Source organism: Dasypus novemcinctus, chromosome 3 (genome assembly GCF_030445035.2).
Source record: "Dasypus novemcinctus isolate mDasNov1 chromosome 3, mDasNov1.1.hap2, whole genome shotgun sequence".
Lineage (NCBI taxonomy): Eukaryota > Metazoa > Chordata > Mammalia > Cingulata > Dasypodidae > Dasypus > Dasypus novemcinctus.
Window position 1 is genome coordinate 109,320,439 of NC_080675.1, and position 19,960 is coordinate 109,340,398.

The window sequence follows — 19,960 nt, forward strand, 5'->3', positions numbered from 1 at the left end:
CAAGACACTCTGGTCAGAAAGTCTCTTACTTTCTCTCTTCTTCAGGGTCTCAAAACCAAATCCAGTGAAAGCAGGTGTAGCTCAGTGGTTGAGCACCTGCTTCTTATGTACGAGGTCCCGGGTTCAATTCCCAGTACCTCCTAAAAAACAAACAAACAAACAAAAACCAAATCCATGCAATGCTTTCTTGTTACACAAATCTGTCCTACCTTTTGAAGCTAGGAAACCTAACATTCCTAATGAACCTACCATTCTTCTCACTTGGTAAACCCTGGATCTAACAATCTTGTGGAGCCCTTATCAGTGAGACTCAGAATCAAAAGGAGCATTCTGTTATCTGAGAGGGAGAAGCTAGTCCTTGGTCATCTAGCACATACTGCATACCCTAGAAGGTCCCAGCTGTTAGGTTTTATTCTTTTCTGGTTGCAGTAAAGGATTCTTTCCTCCACTCCTGAACTTTTCTAGTCACAAGGAAGGATAATTATGTCCTGAGGTATCTATGGTTAGGAGAGAAGCTCACAAGGGCCTTTGGAAATCACTTTATCTTCTGTTCCAGAAGTGGTTCTGTCCCTTTCATTGGGAACTCACCCTTCCATGACTATAAGAGAGAAAAATCTCCTACAGCCACCCCTATTTCCAGGGTAAACAAGGCAGAAAGAGGGTCTCGTAAGGGGAAGTTACAAAGCTGGTCATGTCGCCGGCATTCCTCTCTTCTGTGTGGTGGCAGTCACCCTCAGGGGTGCTCTGGGCAAGCCGGTTTGGGGATGAGGCTATGAGCTCTGCCAAGAAGTTGTGAACTGCATGGGCAACTACTATGGATAAAAAATGCCTTAGAGGTGAGCCTCTAAGACCAGGGAAAACAAAGCTGAGTCTTACCTTTACACCGATATCCTTGCTTGATCACTCCCCAGAGCTGTGAGACAAACAAGAAAGTTAGAACGCTACCACATCATTTGCCTATTTGGAGTGAAGCTACACATTGACACCTATCCTCTTTACCTCATTTCACCCTCTACCTCAAGCACAAGGGAAACCTCTTTCATCTCTTACGTGTCTTGTCCCTCCTGACCTTAAATGAAAACAGCAAGTTTATGCTGGTCCGAGAAGCTCACTAAAGTGGATTTATGACCCGGGTCTTCTCCAGGCCTGAAATGGATAGATTAGACAAAAAGGTTCCTCAGGACTCCAGACTGAGGAATGAGTACACAGAGTCCAGGGGTCCGAACCCACGTTTAGGAGGTAACTATTGGTCGGAGAAGGGGAAGACCCCGATGACTTTTTTTATTAGGTACCGGGGTCAGGGATTGGACCCAGGAACTTGTATGTGGGAAGGCAGCACTCAACCACGAGCCACAACGGCTCCCCTGAGTTGGGTTTTCATTTGTTTGCTTGGGTTTTTTGTTGTTGTTGTTTGTTTTTTTAGGAGGCACCAGAAACCAAACCTGGGACCTCCGATGTGGGAAGTAGGCGCTCAACTTCTTCAGCCACATCTGTTCTACCAATGACTTCTTATAGGCAATTCCTTTTGAAAGGAAGGGGCAGAGGAATGTTATATTTATTTTTTCTAACATTTGAAACACTAAATGAATATAATACTTTAAAAGTGTATCCCCAATTAAACATTTCTACACCATTTCTCTTAGGCCTCAGGCACCAAAATGGGAAAACACAAACCAGGAGGATGTAGGAGGAGAAGATAAATGAGGAAGAGTTTATTCTAGGTGCTTGTTTAGGCTCTAAACTGGGATGAGTTGATAAGGATCTTGAGGTCTGTGCCTCATTTAAACTGCCCCTCACCCTTCCGCAATATCAACCCTGAAGCACTCTAGGAACAACTTACAAACCCAGCGCAGTTGTCACAGAAAGTGGGCTTCAGGTAGGTGGTCTCCTGGAAGTTGTGAGGGAAGCCCAAACCCAGCTTAGAGTAGATTGAGCTGGCCCTCATAAAGTAGGCGGTGATCTCGTCCCTGCTGATGAGGCCCTCCCTGCCAGCAAATAACAGAGGCAAGGATGTAAGTGGAAGGTAGGGTCAGAAAGAGCGACCTGTAGCCTTAAAAAATCATCTCCTTTTTTTACAGTTGAGCATTTCCCTCTGTACTTCCTCCATACAGTATGTTTTACCTGTTGGTGACTCCCATGAACCCTCCTCTTAATAAGGATACATGGATGGTATGTAATAAGTGAGATGGTATTATTAATTTTCAACAGAGTTGTTCTTTGGCTTAACTAGACTTTCCTAACTAATTTTATCACTATGTACAGGACATGAAAAAGAAATTATGTAAAATGTGTGTACAGGGAGGGAAATGCCTCATGTTGCTCCTTCTGACTTTAGGCAGTGCACAACTGGAACTCATCAACCACACATTTGGTTTCTTACAGAGAACTGAGAGAATTTACGTAACCTTGAGAAAAGTAAATACACAAAGTATTAATACATATTAGTTGTTTCCCATAAACAGTAAGGATAAAACAAGAAGACTGAAAATTTTTCTTAGTTATAGTTGATTATTCCTAAGCTGACAGTTTTATGGAATCTTCAATTTTAAGGTATTTTTAAAACCATGCATTTTTTCATAGTCTATTGTGATCCAAACTAAAGGCAGAGGCTTTTCTTGATGATTACTTTCTTAGCTTTAAAATTCATTAAGAGATTACAATAGCAACACAACTAAATTTACAAATTATTGTAACGACATACCCATAAATCTGCTCTCACCGAGTAAGGTTCATCACCACATACTGCTGTACACAAACCCTCACCTGTCCTTGTCCATCACACAGAAGGAAAATGGAAAACTTGCAGCAATCTTTTCAAATTCTTCCTGAGAAATGTATCCATCCTGGTCATGATCATAATTCTTGAAGACAGACTGTGGAAAAGGAATTTTTGGTGATTCTCAAAGAGAAACCAATAATCTCTCCCTTCAGCGAAATGACAAAGGGGCTGGGGCAATGGATAAAAGCCTCTTATTAGCCTGAATAAGAGGAACAAGGAAATGTGTTCCTGAAGCCGTGGCAAGGCTGCAGTGGTCATATCCCTGGACTTTGCTGGTATCAGCACCTGAAGGGTAGCCACGGGCTTTCGGTTCCATTAGCATATCGATTATGCCAGCACCTCTGGCTGCTGCGTGTTCCTAGTTCATTGCGTGGACAGACACTCTCCCTCTGCTCTGCCCCATCTTGCACTGCTCAGCTCAGATTGTACTTTCTCTGAACAGCCCAGCTGGAAGAGCTCTCTCCTCTTAATCTACACATTCTTCTACTTATTGTTCTACCCATTGTTCTGTCACTTGGGACTTCTTAGGTTTCTGTAGTTACTGTGAGGACAAACAGTAGCCCACAAGGATAATAAGTGTAGAAGCGTGAAAGTATCTACCCCATCCTTAGCATTTAGCACAGTGCTTTGAATTCCAGCAGTGCCAAAATGATCCGTTTTAGATTAGTATTACCCTTACTTTTACAAGAACTTTCCCGACACCTCTCTGTTCCCAAATCAACGAAGAACTTTTAAACATATGCTCTCCTGCTAGGTCTTCAAAGGGAGGTACACCTCCCCCATATGAGGTCAAAGTATGTATGTATGTTGCAAAATGTAACTTCTGAACTGTTCTGCAGCCACCATGTGAGAAGTAAGCAGTTCACATACTACCGAGTTTCAAGTTTCTCATCATTGTGTTTCCACCACTGTGCACTCCTTCCCACTCTTCCCACAAACAAAACTAAACCAGGCATGCCTTGTTTTTGTCTTGCTTTTGTACTTACATCCACCATCCTCTGGACATGTTTGCTTATGGTTTTTGGATCAGGTTTGGGAGATACTCCAGAGGCCCAGTCCACTACTACGGGTGGCTTTGAAGGTGTTAGAGGCTAAAATGAAATAGTTGAGAAATAGTTGAGAAATCCCCATGACTATAATGCAATATTATAGCCTACAACTCTTTTCTTACATTCTTATGGTTGCATCCATCAACAAGCCTCAATTACGTACAACGGCAAGGAGAGAAAACCCATATGTGATTGAAATCTGTAACAATACTCTTGGGCAATATATGTATTGAGCTTTACGATTTACAAAGTCCCTGCTATGCACATTATCTCCATCTACGGATAACTTAAATATCTCAACTTGCTAGAGTTTCAGTTCATTCTCCATTAAACTTTGTATCAGAGCTAACATCGAAGAGTAAAGTGGATAATTTAGATTTCCTCTCTGTTCTTTATTCACTTTTTAGTAGAGATGTGATCAGGAGTGAAGTAGCTAAAAAGCAGGGAAACACCTGAGGAAAAAATCTTAGGACTGTATAAGCTGAGATGGAATCCATTCCTAAATATTTGAGACTGGCCCAAATTAAAATCTCTACCCAAAACAGGACAGGGGGTGTCCTTCCCACGAAAATGCCCTCTTACGTACCCTGAAAATGGAGCCTACCATTTCCTTTTCAGTGAACATCTTTTACAATGATAGAAAGTGACAACTTAATCTTTCTGAATAAAGACCATGAGATTTAGCTACCTGGACAGGTAAGAGTAAGCTGAATTTCTTATGAGTGATCAACTTTCTTCCCTTACTCTTAGTTTGGGAAGCTTTCCGGGAGACCCTGACTGTCTGTCCTATCGATCCATCAGACAGAAGCCTGAAATAGGTTCACCAGCCTATAGAAGAGGCTGGGCCGGATAACCTGTGAAATTCCTACAGTGGGCCGTGCCGTGTGCTATTTTGAGAACTGCAGGCAGGCTTGAGGGGACAGAGGGCCAGTCTTGGGAATGCTCTCATTCTGCCTTTCACTGTGTTAATTTTCCCAATTTCTTTTTTTTTTTAAGATTTAATTCATTTATTTCTCTCCCCTTCCCCGCCGCCACCTGCCCCGGTTGTCTGTTCTGTGTCTATTTGCTGCGTCTTTTTCTTTGTCCGCATATGTTGTTGTCAGTGGCAAGGTAATCTGTGTCTCTTTTTTCTTGCGTCATCTTGCTGTGTCAGCTCTCCGTGTGGGCGGTGCCATTCTTAAGCAGCCTGCACTTTCTTTCGTTCTGGGCAGCTCTCCTTATGGGGCGCACTCTGCGCGTGGGTCTCCCCTACGCAGGGGACACACCTACTCGGGGAACACCCCTGCGTGGCAGGGCACTCCTTGCACGCATCAGCACTGCGCATGGGCCAGCTGCACACCGGTCAAGGAGGCCCGGGGTTTGAACATGTGGTAGACGGGCGCCCTAACCACTGGGCCAAGTCCGCTTCCCCATTTTCCCAATTTCTTGCACCAGAGGTCAAAACATGTAACAGACTGCTCTTTCCTACCCAGATGGATACAAGTTAATCGACTTCTCTATCTACCAAACTGGAAATCCTCTGATGTTTAGCTTCTGTATAGTATGCATATTGTCCTCATTATCATCAACAAATCACAGAAAAGAAACAACTTCTCTTTGGACACTTGTTAATTAATATGAAGGAGATGTAACTTCACATTGCCCTTCTCTAATTTGTAAACCACTGACTGATTCCAGCACCCATTCTGACTCTTAAGGTATCTAGTTATTTACTGTTCACACAGTAGTCTTAATTTCTAACCAGATCATAAGCTCTTTATGGGCAGAAACTATTCACCCAGCTCTCTTGAAGCTTTCTCTGTTTCTCGCACAAGGTTGGGCACATAGTCTTACTGAACTTAACTGAAAATCTGTTCCTTGAGATAAAGGAACTTGGGGATCTGCTTGTAAAGCGCCTGGTACACACTGGGGTCTTTATAGGAAAAACTCACTGGGGCTCTGTGATTCCTGGGTTCCCGAGCATATGAAAGCTCATAGATTTCATCTTCAGTGTAGTAGAGATCCAGGGATAGCTGCAGATCAAAACAGAATAGAGTTGATTGCTAAGATGCTGATTGTCTTTCCCAGGGCTGATAGGTTTCTCTCTTGGTTTTTCCTTTCCCACCGCTTACTCTTCTAGGCTCTTGGCAGTTCATTTGTAAAATTCACAAAGTTTGGAGGGCGTAATAGCCCCTATTGCAATTGGGCAAGTGTTAGTTCTTTTTCGTTAAACTGGTTTTAAGGTTTGGAGAAGTTTCAAGATGCCCCCTTTTTATCTGTGATTTGGCATCTAAGCCTCTAAGCATAGTGCCAAAGATCTTATCTTACTAGATGGCCCAAACCTCAACTGTTCTCTCTCAAAGCAGATAGAAGATCTGAAAGGATCTTAATAGTATACTCTTAAAAATAGGGGAGTATTAAAAATTGGAACCCAGCAATAGAACCCAGTTTAAATGATAATACAAGTTAATAAGTTTCATGTATCTTAGAAGTACAAAATTTTAGAAGAGACAGGATGTAGAAACAATCTAGTTTTCAATCTGGAGTCTAGGGATGGGGTTGAGGAGGTTCAGAATTCTTTGAAATTACCTATATATTTTTGAGTATACCATGTATGTATAATTTTCTGGGACGAGGGTTCATAGCTTTCTTTAGAGGATTAATGGCCCAAAAAAGTTAAGATTCATTGCATCTTTTTACAGATGATGAGGTATGAGGCAGAGACCCAACAAAATCACCTGGCTAATTAGCAAAAGGGCTAGGATTAGACAGCAGTATTAGATGCCAGCCCTAAGTGAGCCTGAGGCTCTATCAAAATGCTCCTTTGAGGTAGCAAGAAGCAATCATACTTATTCTGTTCTGCAGGTTATTGCAGAAGTGACAGAAGCATTAGAAGTCACCTAGAGACTAACCCCTCTGATTTTACAGAGGAGGAGACAGACAGAGACTCAGAGATCTCTGTGCCCATAGTCACACAGCCAGTGAATGACAGAATTGCAGGTCTGGAAGGGAGCTCACCCAGCCTCACCCTGCTCCTGAAATTCAAACGCTGGCTTACAGCACCCTACAAAGTGTTCACCTACTCTGGCTTGAATACCTCTGGGATCAGGTATTTCAGTCAGTCGTAACAGGACCAAAATAATAAAACTGATTTTTTAAACTCACTGCCTTGTCCTCTTTTTATGAGAACACTGTCTCCACCTCTTACCAAGCCTTGTATCTCGATTTGCCTTTCAGCTCTTCCCAGAGAGCTCAGGACTGCTTCTGGCGAGGCAGGGAAACACCCCTGGAATTCTAAGGGTGTCTGTTTAGGAGTGCAGTCTCTGGAGTCCCATGACCTGGGAATAAATCAAGGCTTTGCTGCCTAATAATGTGCAACCCCCTGGCAAGTTACATCTTTGTCTCAGTATCCCCAACCATAAAATGGCATTAATAAGAGCATCTACCTCACAGAATCTTTATGAGGCATAACTGAGCTAATAATTGGTAAGGTGCACAGAATGGTGCCTGGCACATAGATGGGGCCTAGTAAACCTCCTCCTGTGTGAACCTCACCGTCAGCAGGTGCACCAAATCCTTGTTGGCCTCCAACGGCGGGACCACCTCTTGCAGCTGGACCAGTTCATTGATATGATTGTAGAGGGCCAGCAGCTTGTGGACGTTCACCTTCCCGTCCTCCAGATAGTCAGGCATGGCCTCGTACAGGGAGATGAGGTCCTTGAGGTGCACCCCCAGGATGGGGATCTTGAAGCGACTGCACTCCCCGTAGGCTCGCCGGTAGTTGTCATAGTTTCTGCAGGAGGACAGCAGCTCAGTCATCTCACCCAGGACCTACAAGGGCGGAAGAGCAGCCGCTGTCACAGGCCCCCCCCTGGGGGAGACATAGTGTCTGTAAGGGCCCCTTGCGTACTCTCATCCCCTCTCATGATTTCACCCCATCCCTAATTTGTTGGGCAGGGGGTGATTCATTTGGAATGTGCAAATGATGACCTCCCCCCAAACATAAAACTTCAACTCAAGACAAATTCACAGAGTATATTATAAATAGACCATTTGCTTTATTTGATTCTGTATAATTTTTAAAATGTAAATGAGGTCTTAGTTTTTAGATTAATATTTATTTCTTTTTAAAAAATAAATAATATAAATTCCTGGTGCACAAATTTAAAAAGTGTGTAAAAAGTAAGTCTCTTGCTGACTCCTGTTCCTGAGCCACACAGTTCCCTTCCCTATTGGCTCATAAATGCTTCCAGAGAATGCATTGCATGACATTTAAAATAGGAAGTGTTGCATATGTTGCTGGCTGGAAGAAAAGCGTGTGTCATAGGTGTGGTGCTTCAGTAGTTTACTGCAGGTCCTTTTTCTCTGTGTGGTGCTCTGTGGACCTTATCTCAATAGTGCTCAAAAACGGGCCTGAGTCTAGGAAGCAGGTGATGTTCCGTTCACAGCCTGAGACCTTGAACTAAAGAGACTGAGTAGACTAGACCAATTCCCAATAAAGGGCATGAAAGAGGATGAGGCAGAGAAGCACCAGGAAGCTCTTCACTGGAGCACCAGCCTGCCTGGGCTCTGGAAGTGGGCGCAGCTGCTCACTAGCACAGAAGGGGAGCTGCCAGCGCTGGTGTTCTTTTCAGACACATCTGGCTCAAGTCACTGAGCAGTTCATAGAACCCCATTTCCCACATACAAAGGCCTGCTTTCTTAGAAGCAAAGCCCTGAAGTGGAGGCTCTTCTGTCCATCAACTTACCACACAAAATACCCATTTTAAATACTGTGCCTGAAATTCTTTTTTAAAAATTGTGTCCAGAAGAAGTACCATTTCTCCACAATGAAGGAGTTGAGGCTCTGGAAGCAGCCTCCCTCAATCACTTTGAGGTGGCCAGAGAGCCTCCTTTAGCAAACAGTGCAAGTGAGCGGGACGTATGGGAGCAAGGTGACGTAGTCAAGTCCATGGTCTTCTGCATTAGAGATGCAGAAATCCTACAGAATATTTTGGAAGGTGCTCACAAGAGAAGAGGTTAACAGCAAAGGAGTGAGAGAGAATTTTACTACCCTTGGAAGGTGAAATTAACTGGTTGGGGAATGCCTTCTTCAACCTTAGACTTACTAATTCACCATGCAGACCAACCTCAGGTCAGGCAGCTTCAGCCAAGAAGGCATTGCTGTGAGGGACCCCAAGTGAAAGAGGAGGCAGGTCTATCCTGTAAGCTAAATGACAAGAAGACCTATTAACCTTTGTGACTATCTGCCTCTGTCACCTCTGAGACACAAGCAATCTTTCCAGTTGTTCCAATCTGGTGTCAACTGAACTGGAGGGAATTAAAAGGTAACTAAACATTACCTTTTTGACTCAACCACTGGAAGGTGGGATGGGCTAACATTCCCAGAACTCAGCATGTGATAGTGGTAAACAATGAGGCTCCACAAAAGGAAGCTGAACCTCTGGGAAAAAGGGATAAGGACTCTGAGGCTCAGTCATCTCTCCATGGGAAGAGATTCCCCTTCCATGACAGCTTGGGAAGATTGGGGATTGGGTATAGTAAGGGAAGGCTGGATGGTCCTCTTACATGAAAAGAAAATGACCAGAGAGCAGTTGTTGTCTAAGCCATATCATACACAGATGCATTTATGGCTTTAGACTGTCAGAGTGGTTTATATTTATAAAAGCAATTATAAAGCATAAAGGAAAGGTTAAAGTATATTCTGTAAAGTCTAATTAATGAAGTAGTAAAGAGTATGGGACATTTAAGAAAACTTTCTCAATAAGGCATTGTCTGTTACAAAATGGCACCTAAAGAATTCATCTCTAATTATCTGTAAAAATTCAGCTATCCAGAATGTCATTCTCCAAGGGGCCTGGAGCTCTGGGTTTTTAATGTATCACTATACGACCTCAGTCCTCATGCAAATTGAACTATGGTTAACTAAACCATTATTCCTTCTGGGGAAGCATTTTGGAACAGAGAGTTGGAGCAAGGGTGCCACTGTTAAATGACAGCTCTGAATATTCAGTGGTGTATATACATAGGTAAAAGGCATACACGTTATTTCAGCTGACCCAGCAAGAATGTGTGCAGTGACACTGTGAAGCCAGACTGAATCACAGTCACTCAAATCTGTTACTTCCCCATCCTGTGGGTTTTCTTGGGGCTTTGAGGTGCTTTTCTTGGCTGATGAGAGGTGATGTGATTTGGAAATGCTTGCTGGCTTACCCCTCAAGAAGAAAATGTCAATGACGGTTCTGGGAATGCCTCTAAGGGCCACAAGAAGACAGTAGCACTGACCTTATTGATTTCATGAGGGACATGCGAACTCGTCTCCTTGAGCCTGGAGATTGAGCTGTGACATAGCCCGCCTATCACAGCCATCAATGTGTTAAAGTTTTGTAGTTGATGGAGCTTCTGGACACAAAAAAGAGATGACACAGAGTCACTATACACATGAGACTGTGTAGTGGAGGCAAGAGGCTGCTTCTCTTTCCAGTGAATCTTTCTTGTATTTGTCAAAGACAAGCAATCAGGTGTTGCAATTTTCTATCCATTTCTCCTTTTAGGTTTAATTGTAGACCTGGCAAGGTGCCACACTTCCCTCCTTTAGTTGCAGTTGATCTGTGACCACTAGTTAGCTTAAGAATCATTGGAAGTGTTTGCTAACAAACAGATTTCTGGCCCCAAACCCAAACATTCTGATTCCCCAGATCTGGGGTTGAGCTTAGGGATCCATGCTTTTAGCATATCTCTAGCTAATACAAGAGCAGACGGGCCATGTACCAAACACTGGGAAACCCTGGTCTAGACCAACCAGGGTTGCAAAAATACTATTAAGTGTAATTGTTTATTTCCTTTTTGTCATAATAGCCAAATGGTTAAATTTCTGAGTGCAAGGATGTTGTCTCATTTACCTGTGTAATGCCAGTGCCCATGTATGACAGTAACTAGAATAGAGAAGCTAGAATCTCTGTAAACTTTCAAATATGGGTTAATAGTATGTTTCCTCCTCTCAGATGTTTATCCTCTGTCTCTCACACATTAAATCCATCCATTCAACACAGCCTGGGTTCAAAGACCTAAGACAACAACCTAGGCTGGTCCAGACCCAGTAAAGCTTGGAATTGCAATTTCCTTTGCCATAGGTATGGGACAGACATGGGGACACAATGCAGGCTGCTAAGCATCTTTTTAAAAATGTTAAAGATTTAAACAGCAGATTAAAACCTTATCCTGACCCCTCAGATAGCTCGTGTGGCCTTCTCCATATTGCCCTTGAATGGGGAATAGAAAGGTCACCACAGCTTGACATGGGGACAGTTGAAGGCATACAAACTGCACTGTGGTTCAGAAGGGAAAAGCAGCTCTTAGAGATAGACTAGGGTGGGGGGAATAGATAATTCACTTCATAGCCCAGTCCAAACGTCTTAATCTTGTCACTCACCTGAGCCACCTGGATAAACTTGATGAAGACTTCTGCTCGGAGCTGAGGGGTGGGGCGGCTGAGAACCATCAGTTGTACCCACTGGGAGATGCCATTACACAGGGCAATGGATCGCTCCATGGTGGGGTTTTCCTTCACACAGCTATTCACAAGGTAATTCTGATAATCTGAGAACTGAGGGAAAAAGAAATCCATCAGGACTGCTGCTCTGGTGTTCTAGGAGACCCAAGGAGAGGGCACCTCTGCCTGGTTGATGGCTGAGAACTGTTATGGGACAGAGGAACTCCCGGTCCTCCTCTCTTGGACCTGCCCCACAGGGCTCACAGGAATGGTGAAAGGGAAATCTTTCTTATCCTACCCACGGCATGGTCTCTCCACATCAAAGCTATCGAGCATAAGTAGATGTGTAGAGATACTAGTTAATCAAAATAACGTGTTTGAGTGAATATTTATACTGTCTCTTCAAAATTCTAAAGAATACAGTGTGAAGATCTCAGTACTAGTTCAGCTCTAATATTGAAGCTAATGGAAGAAAGATAATTTCCCTCACAAATATTCAATCTCTGTCTCTCTGTCTCTCTCTCTTTTTCTGGTCTCTCCCCCACCTACTCCCATAACTGTTTTCCTACCTTAAAATTGAGATGATAAAAACCTGCCTATCTAGGGCACAGAATTGTATTGATCAAAATAGAATATGTATGAAAGTACTTTAAATTTTCAAAGTGCTACATAAATGTGTTAATGGGATCATTATTAACTTGATGCTGAAACTGTCTTTGTAGCTTACTGAGCAGAAGCCCTGTAAGTAGGGTACATGAAACCTGGTTTGCTAGATATTGGTGACTGTAGTTTCCAAACTTGACAATGACATTGACTATGGTAGACTGTGAAAGAGCATATATGAAACTGGAGTGTTCTGAAAGATCTGGAATAAGTAATGATTGAAGCTGTCGTGTCCCTGTCACAAAGTATCCCTCTGCTCAGTCAGCATCACCAAGAGGGAGGGTAGTCGGCTCTTCGCCAGCACTACACTGGGAGGCCTTAGGAGTTCCTCAGAGATTCCCAGCTCTCTATTTTCTGAATGCTCCCCTTTCAAATCAGGTGTGACCATGTGACATAGTTTAGCCAAGGAAATGTGAGTGGAAGTGATTTCACTTTTTAGCAAAAGATTTACAAGCCAATGAATGATATGTCACGTTGCCTTCCCACTGCTGCAGAGATCATGGAAACTATCATCAAAATGAAGCGTCCGTCATCGCCTCCTTGACGCTGACCCGTGTTAGACGCAGTGTGAGTGAGCAACGTACTTTCGCTGTTTAGCTACTGAGGTTGTGGGGTGCACGGCACAACTTAGTGCTGCCTGATGAGTAAATACTCTGATGAGAACTCAGGATCTAAATAAATAATTGAAAATTAACCAAGCCCAATTTTAATGTGCAGTGGTTGCTAAAGAGTAAAAAAAAATACATATGAGTAAGACCCAAACAACCCTTTAAGAGAGACATATAAAGCAAAAAATTTTACTGGCTATAAGAGAAAATTCCCATGAATCATTCAAATGAGTACATTTTATTTATCCCTCCCACTATAAATGTAACATACTGAATCTACTTGCTTTTTAAAAATGATCCCAGTAATGTCCCACATGCTCTGTGCAAAAAAAGAATTGACATAGCAGGTCTGAGACTAACCTCTGAAAGGCCTGCGTGCAAGGTTGGCCCTTGGACGGCATTTGGGATCTGGGATTTCAGGGATGTTCCACCATTCCTGAACTGATGAAGGTGACTAACCTGTGCAAACAACGTGGTTTATGCTGAACACCTACTTTCCTTCTGGGATGTGGAATTGTAGCATATGCTAGGCAGAGGATGCCTACCTGACCAACCCTAATCAAAACCTTGGGAACTGAATCAATCAATGAGTCACTAAGGAGCTTTCTTGGTAGACAACACTTTGCATGTGTGGTCAAAATTTGATGCTAGAGGAATTAAGTGTGTCTCCTGGGACTCCACTGGAAGAGGACTCCTGGGAGTTTGCACCTGGTTTCCTCTGGACTTGCCCCATGTGCATTTTCCCTTTGCTGATTTTGCTTTGAATTATTTCATTGAAATAAATCATAGCCATGAATACATTTTTATGCTGAATCCTGTGCTTCTTCCTAGTGAATCTTAGAACCCTGCAGGATTACCTGCTCCACACTAAAATGTTGTAATAAACAGAAAATATCAAATACCACTCAATTTGCAGCAGAGATAAATTTCTCTCCAAGCTCATGTTGGAGGGGAAATTATTGCTGGGGAAAATGCTTAGAATGGTAGGAAGAAAAATTTTCCAGTCTTCTTCTAAAATGGGACCATGCTACTCAAAAGAAATGAAGGTTCACACTGATGTTTTCCTTTGCAGAGAACACTGCCTCTGTCCCTGGAGCACTGGCTTGGATTCCTTATTCTGCACTGATTTTGCATACCTGCCTCCCTTTATCTGAGCACCGGCATCAAGTAAACATCCTGCTGGCCTGACCAAGCATCTCTGCCAGTTTGGCCCCAGCACGGCTCAGATTTCTAGTGTGAGAAATGGCTCTTTACTGTGGCTCTAGGCTGTGACTAAGGTCCTGCCCTGTGACAGGGGGAGGTCCTGCCCAATGACAACCAGGTGGACTCTCCCAATTGGGGCCTGTGGGTCTGTCTGGGGGATGCTGGGAAGAGAACTAGGGGGCTAGTGCAATTTAATGCTTGGAGACTTATTTCTGAATGGAGCTAGCACATTCCTAGCTCACTGCCAAAACAGCTGTGTGAAACTAGGAAAGATGTCAATATTATGGAGAGATGATGAAAGGACCTCTGTAACGTGGTCTGCAAGGCACCCGTCTAGACACAACAGGCCTCAATAAATTGATCCAGAGTGACCAAGAGAGGCAGAATGAGGATATGAAAAGATCCCTGGCTCGCATGGGGTCCTGGTCCCGGCTCTGACACTAATAGGCTGTGTGCTCTCGCTCTAGCCCGCCCTCTCTGCCTCCCTGTGCCTCTGCTCTGCCATCCCTGTGCTGTCCCTGTGCCTTCCCTGTGCCTTCCCTTCCCCGTGCCTCCTGCCCCTCTCTCAGCATCGCAGCTCATTCTAAGAAATGCATCTCCAACCAGGTAGTCTATTTTTAGAGCAAAGCCGAAAACTGTAGCTGTTGGTAGAGATGGGGGCTAAGCGGAGTAAGGGTGTTGTTTCTCAGGAAAGCATATTGGCCAGTAATGGTCTGTTGACATCTGACATGTTGACAGACTCTCTTGTATGGGACCGATGCTCTTTTAGTATCATATATGGAGTTTTTAGGATTGCACTGAGGATAGGATGTACTTGCATGCTCTCTCTATTCTGGATGGTAAATTGAAATCCTCTCTATCTCCCTCTGCCCCCAGTAACATTTTGGCTCTGCTCAGTTATCCCATTACCGACATTTGTGTCAGCATAGTTACCTCTAGAATCAGGGGTCACTGCAGGGCCAAGTCAGCACTACTTCTAAGGTTTAGGTATATTCTGAGCTAGATCAGGAGCATCACCTTTATTTTGGAATTTCCAGAGCCATTCAAAGCCCACTCAAAAATGAAATCAGACTCTTAGAGGACCTAGCCCCATTGTTTATGAAGGAAGAGTAAAAAAAATAGTTTCTGGAAGCCTAAGGACTATCAGGGTAAAAGGTCCTTGTGTGAGCATGTGCACACTCACGTGTACATGTGGTATGTGTGTGGTGTGTGTGCCCTTGTGTATGCACGTGCACAGGGTGGTAGGTGTGCTAACAGCATTGTAACTTGACTGAGTGGTAAGTGAGGTGGGCATGGAGGATCAGCTATGGGGGAAGAACAGCAGGAGCAAACAAAGGAATTCCTATTGTGCAGATTTTTTGGGCTATAAGAAGTCTGATGGGAAAGTCAGTCAGCACTGAAGGGACCTCAAGGGTTAGAGGTGGACGGGCTGTTGGATTTCCCTGCTTATTTTCAGAGATATCCCAGGGAAGTTTCCTCCTGCTCCTTGGGTACATACAGATATCCTTCGGAAGGACTTGAACTCAAGGTAGGTGAGGTGCTCGGATAGCTCTTCTGGTTCCAGATGGTCAAAAAGTAGGGAGACTTTCCGTTTCTTGCTGGTGTTCGATTTTATCCTTTGAGTAAGTTTCCTGGACCAGTCACGGGCATTACTTTTGTGGATAAATGTGAAATGGAAAAGACAGGGAAAAAGAATAAATCGAAATTGTTTTTTTAAAGTAAATCCATTAGCCTTTCCCACAAGAATATACAAAGCACCATTAGCTAACTTTCCTTGGCCAAAATAATGCATTAATAGAGTTTCTCCAGGAAGCTGTGCTGGTTTTCAATGAGCCTTTCAAATGTGCCATGGGGATACAGGGTAAAATGAGTTTCCTTTAAGGCCATAGAAAGACCAGTCAAGGCACCGGCCACAACCTCCTCTCCCTCGGTCCTAGGGCTTTTGTCTAGTGTCTGGTGACTCTGCTCTCTCTGTGCTCTGTGTCTTCCTTCATTCCCATGGGAGAGAGGGGGAGGCTCTCTATTCGGATGGGAATCTCAAGATAGTGAAGCAATTTTCAGGCCAGAAGAACACAGAGAAGCAGCCTCTTAGCCTGTTTCCTCAGAGGAAAGATGCCATGCTGCAGGGAAGCACGTGTAGCACCACATGGTCACCTGCAGCAGAGAGGCAGCATTTTCCTCAAATGTCCACAGCCTCCATAATGACCAAGGAAGCCTAGCTGACCCTCGGACGTGTCCCCGCCCCACACTTCCTTATAATCAAACAATGTGTTTCTTATTCAGTTTCAATTTTCTATACTAGGATAGGAAAGGGAAGCAGCCCTTTTTTGAGAGGCAACAGGTTGCCCTAGTTTCTCTTTGTTTTTCTGGGAACCTTGTCCTCTGTAGCCCCCTTAGTCAATGAGTTGATCACAGACTCTGAACTTCATTGCAAAAGGAAAGTTTAGCTCACCATTTCTTAAATATATCTGGTCAGGCAATATTCCAGAGTCTAACTCTTAAAGAATATACTGTGGAAAATATTGGTAGAGGAAAGCCAGTTAGGTACATATTGGGAAAAAGAGACCTGGGTTTAAGAGCTGTCGTGAGCTCTAGGTCCTTCATCTTTAAAATGAAGAAATTGATACCCTGAAAATCCTCTTTTATCTTTCAAGTTGTATAATTCTAAGCAGAGAAGTACAGAGAATCCAAAATGATAAATAGAATTTATTTTAGTCCATTGAATATGATTTTGAAATCATTTCCACATGGGTATGGAACAGTACACTGAAAAGAGGGCCTCAGAGTCCAGCACAAATCACTACCTTGCTGAGCTCAGTTCCCCTGTCAGAAAAAATCAGGATGTTAGCTTAGATGATCTCTAAAATGACTTTCAGTTCTAGAATTCTATATCCTGGGGATTTGTAATATTCCCAAATAAAGTAGCCACATTGTGAAAACTATAGCATACAATGTTTCACTCTCCTCCCCAAATTGGGAAAGACACTCCTTTTCCCAGATTGGGTCAGTCAAGCTCATAAATGTAAGAACCATTTGAAATATTCCTGAGGTCCCTTCCAGTTCTAAAAGTCTAAGTGTCTTTCATAGCTACCCACATATGTTGTAAGCATCTCTGTTCAATACATTTTCAGCAGTTCTCCATTTACAAGTTCAAGGGTGGCCCTTTGACATTAGCTGCTGAAAAAGCGTGAGTTTGGGCATTCTACTTTCAGTTTCTAGTGATCTGGGTAACTTTCAGTATCTTGCTACCTGATTTCTTTTTGACTGGGATTTATTTTTTTCTGCTCTTGGATGTTGATCACCTACAGCTTTAACCATCAGGAGGCTTCTCTGCTTTCCTGTTAAATGTCAAGCTTTTCACTTTGGTTGGGCAATTTGAATTCTGCCCATCTGAGGAGTTTCTCCGAAAGGAGTGGTGAACGAGAGCAGAGACTACAGTGGGGGGTCAGAAGCCTAGCTGAAGAAGCTGAGACTGCCCCACAGGAGGGAGGTGGTTTTGAAAGATGAGTCAAAACCATGACACTCACATTTGAGTTGTGTCAATTAGGCGGCAGTGTAACTCCTCACCATTAGCTTTCACCAGTTCCTGAAACTCCTCCACAGTGTTTGTCAAGATGGCATCCATTTTGAACATTATCCAGAATTCTGTTATCCAGTATCTATAAGGAAGGAATTAAAAAAACAGAATCCAAAACTGAAGCCAAGGACTCACACTTTCCTGGGTTCCTAAAGGACTTAGCTGCTCTGAACAGGACTTAGAAAAAGAGGCTGACTTATCCTTCATATCCTTGAGGTGGGGAAAGTGGGGGGAGTAAACCAGCCCCTCACAATCTTCTGACTTCACACACACAAATTCTTTGATTGGAAAATGTGTATTATAATCAAAGGATTTAAGACAAAGACTTTGGCATAATCATGTGTATCAGAGTTAATTATAAACGAGAAAACTACAGACAAACCAAATGTCAAAAAATGGGGCAATGTATTTGTAAATGATGTTTTATCATATGTTGGAATATTATAGGGCTGTTCAAAATAATGTTTACAAAAATCTTTAATGACTAAAGAAGATTCCTATGACAAAAAGTTAAGTAAAAACTATAGGATATAAAACCTTGAATGTATTTTGATCTCAACTAAGCTTTAAAAAGCTGCTTAGGAAAAAAGACGAAGGACATATATCAAAATTTTACCAAAGCTTTGCTCTAGATTGTTGAATTATGAGAGATTATTATTATAGTTACATTCTTTTCTGCATTTTCAAATTGCTCTAAAATGAACTATACTGCTTTTATAATTAGGAATAAAAACAAACAAAATAACATAGAGATCTTTCACTCTTTCTGTGTCCCTTATGCCACATGGGAACAATTGTTATGATACTGAAGAGAACATTGCTATAAAATATGAAGCTCAGGCACATCAGAAAAAAAGTCACTGTGCTCTATTGAGGGATTTCCACTAGTAAAAGGTTGTCCTTTCCAGGCTGTCCAGAGGTGTATTATGATTGGCCAGGAAAGAACTAGTGTACCCTGCTTCAGTCTTTCATTTTACCCCACTCCACAAAGTCCCCAAGTCCATGTGGAAACATTACCTTACAAAATAACAGATCTTCAGGCAAAGCCCTGGTGAATTCTTTGCCAAGGCATCTTTATAGGTAGGACTGGGGTTAAGGGAAATGGTAGCCTCTGTTACAAAAACCAAACAACTTCTCATCTTTGGAAATATTTGTTAAAACTATCCCATCCCCCAACCCCCGCCTCCCACCCTCCAACTTGGACACCATTTTTTTAAAAAATGAAAATGTGATGTTTTACCTTTCTGACTATAGGATAAAAACCAACCCAATGTGTGGAACTGTGTGGTTATCACCTAGGAGGGTGATGATAGTGGCTTTTTATCTAGCCCATGCTGAAGTGGGCTATGGACGGAGACTGCAGCATCTCCTTTGCAAAACTAGAACTAGGAAGCCACACAGCCAGGAATGGTTCCAATGAGGTGACTTATAGGAAAAGAAAGAGCGGCAGATGCCTTCCATCCTGTGCCCCAGAGAAAAGGGTCCAACCAAGACAAGTTAAAAGCAGCAGCTCCTTTTTATCTTTTAAAATGTTTCCAGTAAATGAGCATTTGTGCAGTTACTTAGAAGAAGGAATACTCATATATTCAAATATATGGTCATGATAATTAAGAACAATAATGTGAAAATTAGACACATAGAGGATATCTGTAGAATGACCTTTTTAAGTCAGATAAAGCCATGTGAATAATCTAAAATACAATCAGATGCCACTTTAAGGATCTATATCTTTTTTTTCAGGGGAATATGATTTTTTTATTAGAGAAGTTATAGGTTTACACCATATTATTTTGAATAGTCCATGAGAATGATATTGTCCTAAGAATATTAAAGAATAGCAAGATGCCTGCAGGTTCACATATCTTTAGAGACATATAGAAAGAATATCTATTTTTTAAGTAAAAAAATTCCAGTCCTGTGATAAACCTGAGCAGGTCCTGCCATGTTTCCTCAACAGACACGAATCGGACTGTGTGGGCCGTGGGCCCCGCAGGACCATGCCCTCTTTAATTCTAGCACTGTGCCACAATAACGGTAAGACAGGTTCGGTGAATTCCATCAGGCCCACTGACAAGAATCCAGGGGGCAGCCCACCTGAGATCTCAAATAACTGGATAGTAGTGGTCTTCCATATGTGGCAACAGTATAGAAATACTCTTTTATAGTATACTTTATTTATTTTATAATAGTATGCTATTTATAGTAGCATACTTTATATATTTTATAAATAATATACTATTATTCCAATATATTTATAAATATTCTTTTTATATATTTATAAATTTATGAAATAGTATACTCCTTTATACACTTATAACAGTACAATATATATTATACTATTATAAATTATACTATATGATATATTTTATAAATAGTATATCCTTTTATACTATTATAATATTAAAAGTATAGAAAACACTATAGATGGTATAGTATAGAAAAATAAGGGTATTTTTATAATATAAGTAGTATATATAATTATAACATTAACATACTATAAATAGTATACCCTCATATGACTTATAGCATAGAAGTACTTTTTTATTTTTCTACACTTTTCCAATAGTCCTTGGAAAAGTATAGAAAAATAAGAGTCATAAAAATCATGTA

The 19,960-nt window shown here is 42.2% G+C and overlaps 1 protein-coding gene across 4 annotated transcripts in view; it reads right to left on the reverse strand.

Annotated features, from left to right (window-relative positions):
• Nucleotides 1–19,960, reverse strand: part of RASGRP1 (RAS guanyl releasing protein 1) — a 74,098-nt gene that overhangs the window by 10,175 nt on the left and 43,963 nt on the right. For all 4 annotated transcript variants that reach the window (XM_012528395.3, XM_012528390.4, XM_004448250.4 and 1 more), the window contains 11 exons: nucleotides 18,368–18,430; nucleotides 17,301–17,432; nucleotides 15,272–15,425; nucleotides 11,240–11,413; nucleotides 10,093–10,209; nucleotides 7,363–7,638; nucleotides 5,760–5,840; nucleotides 3,766–3,870; nucleotides 2,764–2,873; nucleotides 1,841–1,985; nucleotides 877–913 (listed from right to left, as the gene is read on the reverse strand). In XM_012528395.3, the coding sequence (XP_012383849.1) occupies nucleotides 877–913; nucleotides 1,841–1,985; nucleotides 2,764–2,873; nucleotides 3,766–3,870; nucleotides 5,760–5,840; nucleotides 7,363–7,638; nucleotides 10,093–10,209; nucleotides 11,240–11,413; nucleotides 15,272–15,425; nucleotides 17,301–17,432; nucleotides 18,368–18,430 (1,394 nt within the window). The remainder of the gene's footprint in view (nucleotides 1–876; nucleotides 914–1,840; nucleotides 1,986–2,763; nucleotides 2,874–3,765; nucleotides 3,871–5,759; nucleotides 5,841–7,362; nucleotides 7,639–10,092; nucleotides 10,210–11,239; nucleotides 11,414–15,271; nucleotides 15,426–17,300; nucleotides 17,433–18,367; nucleotides 18,431–19,960) is intronic.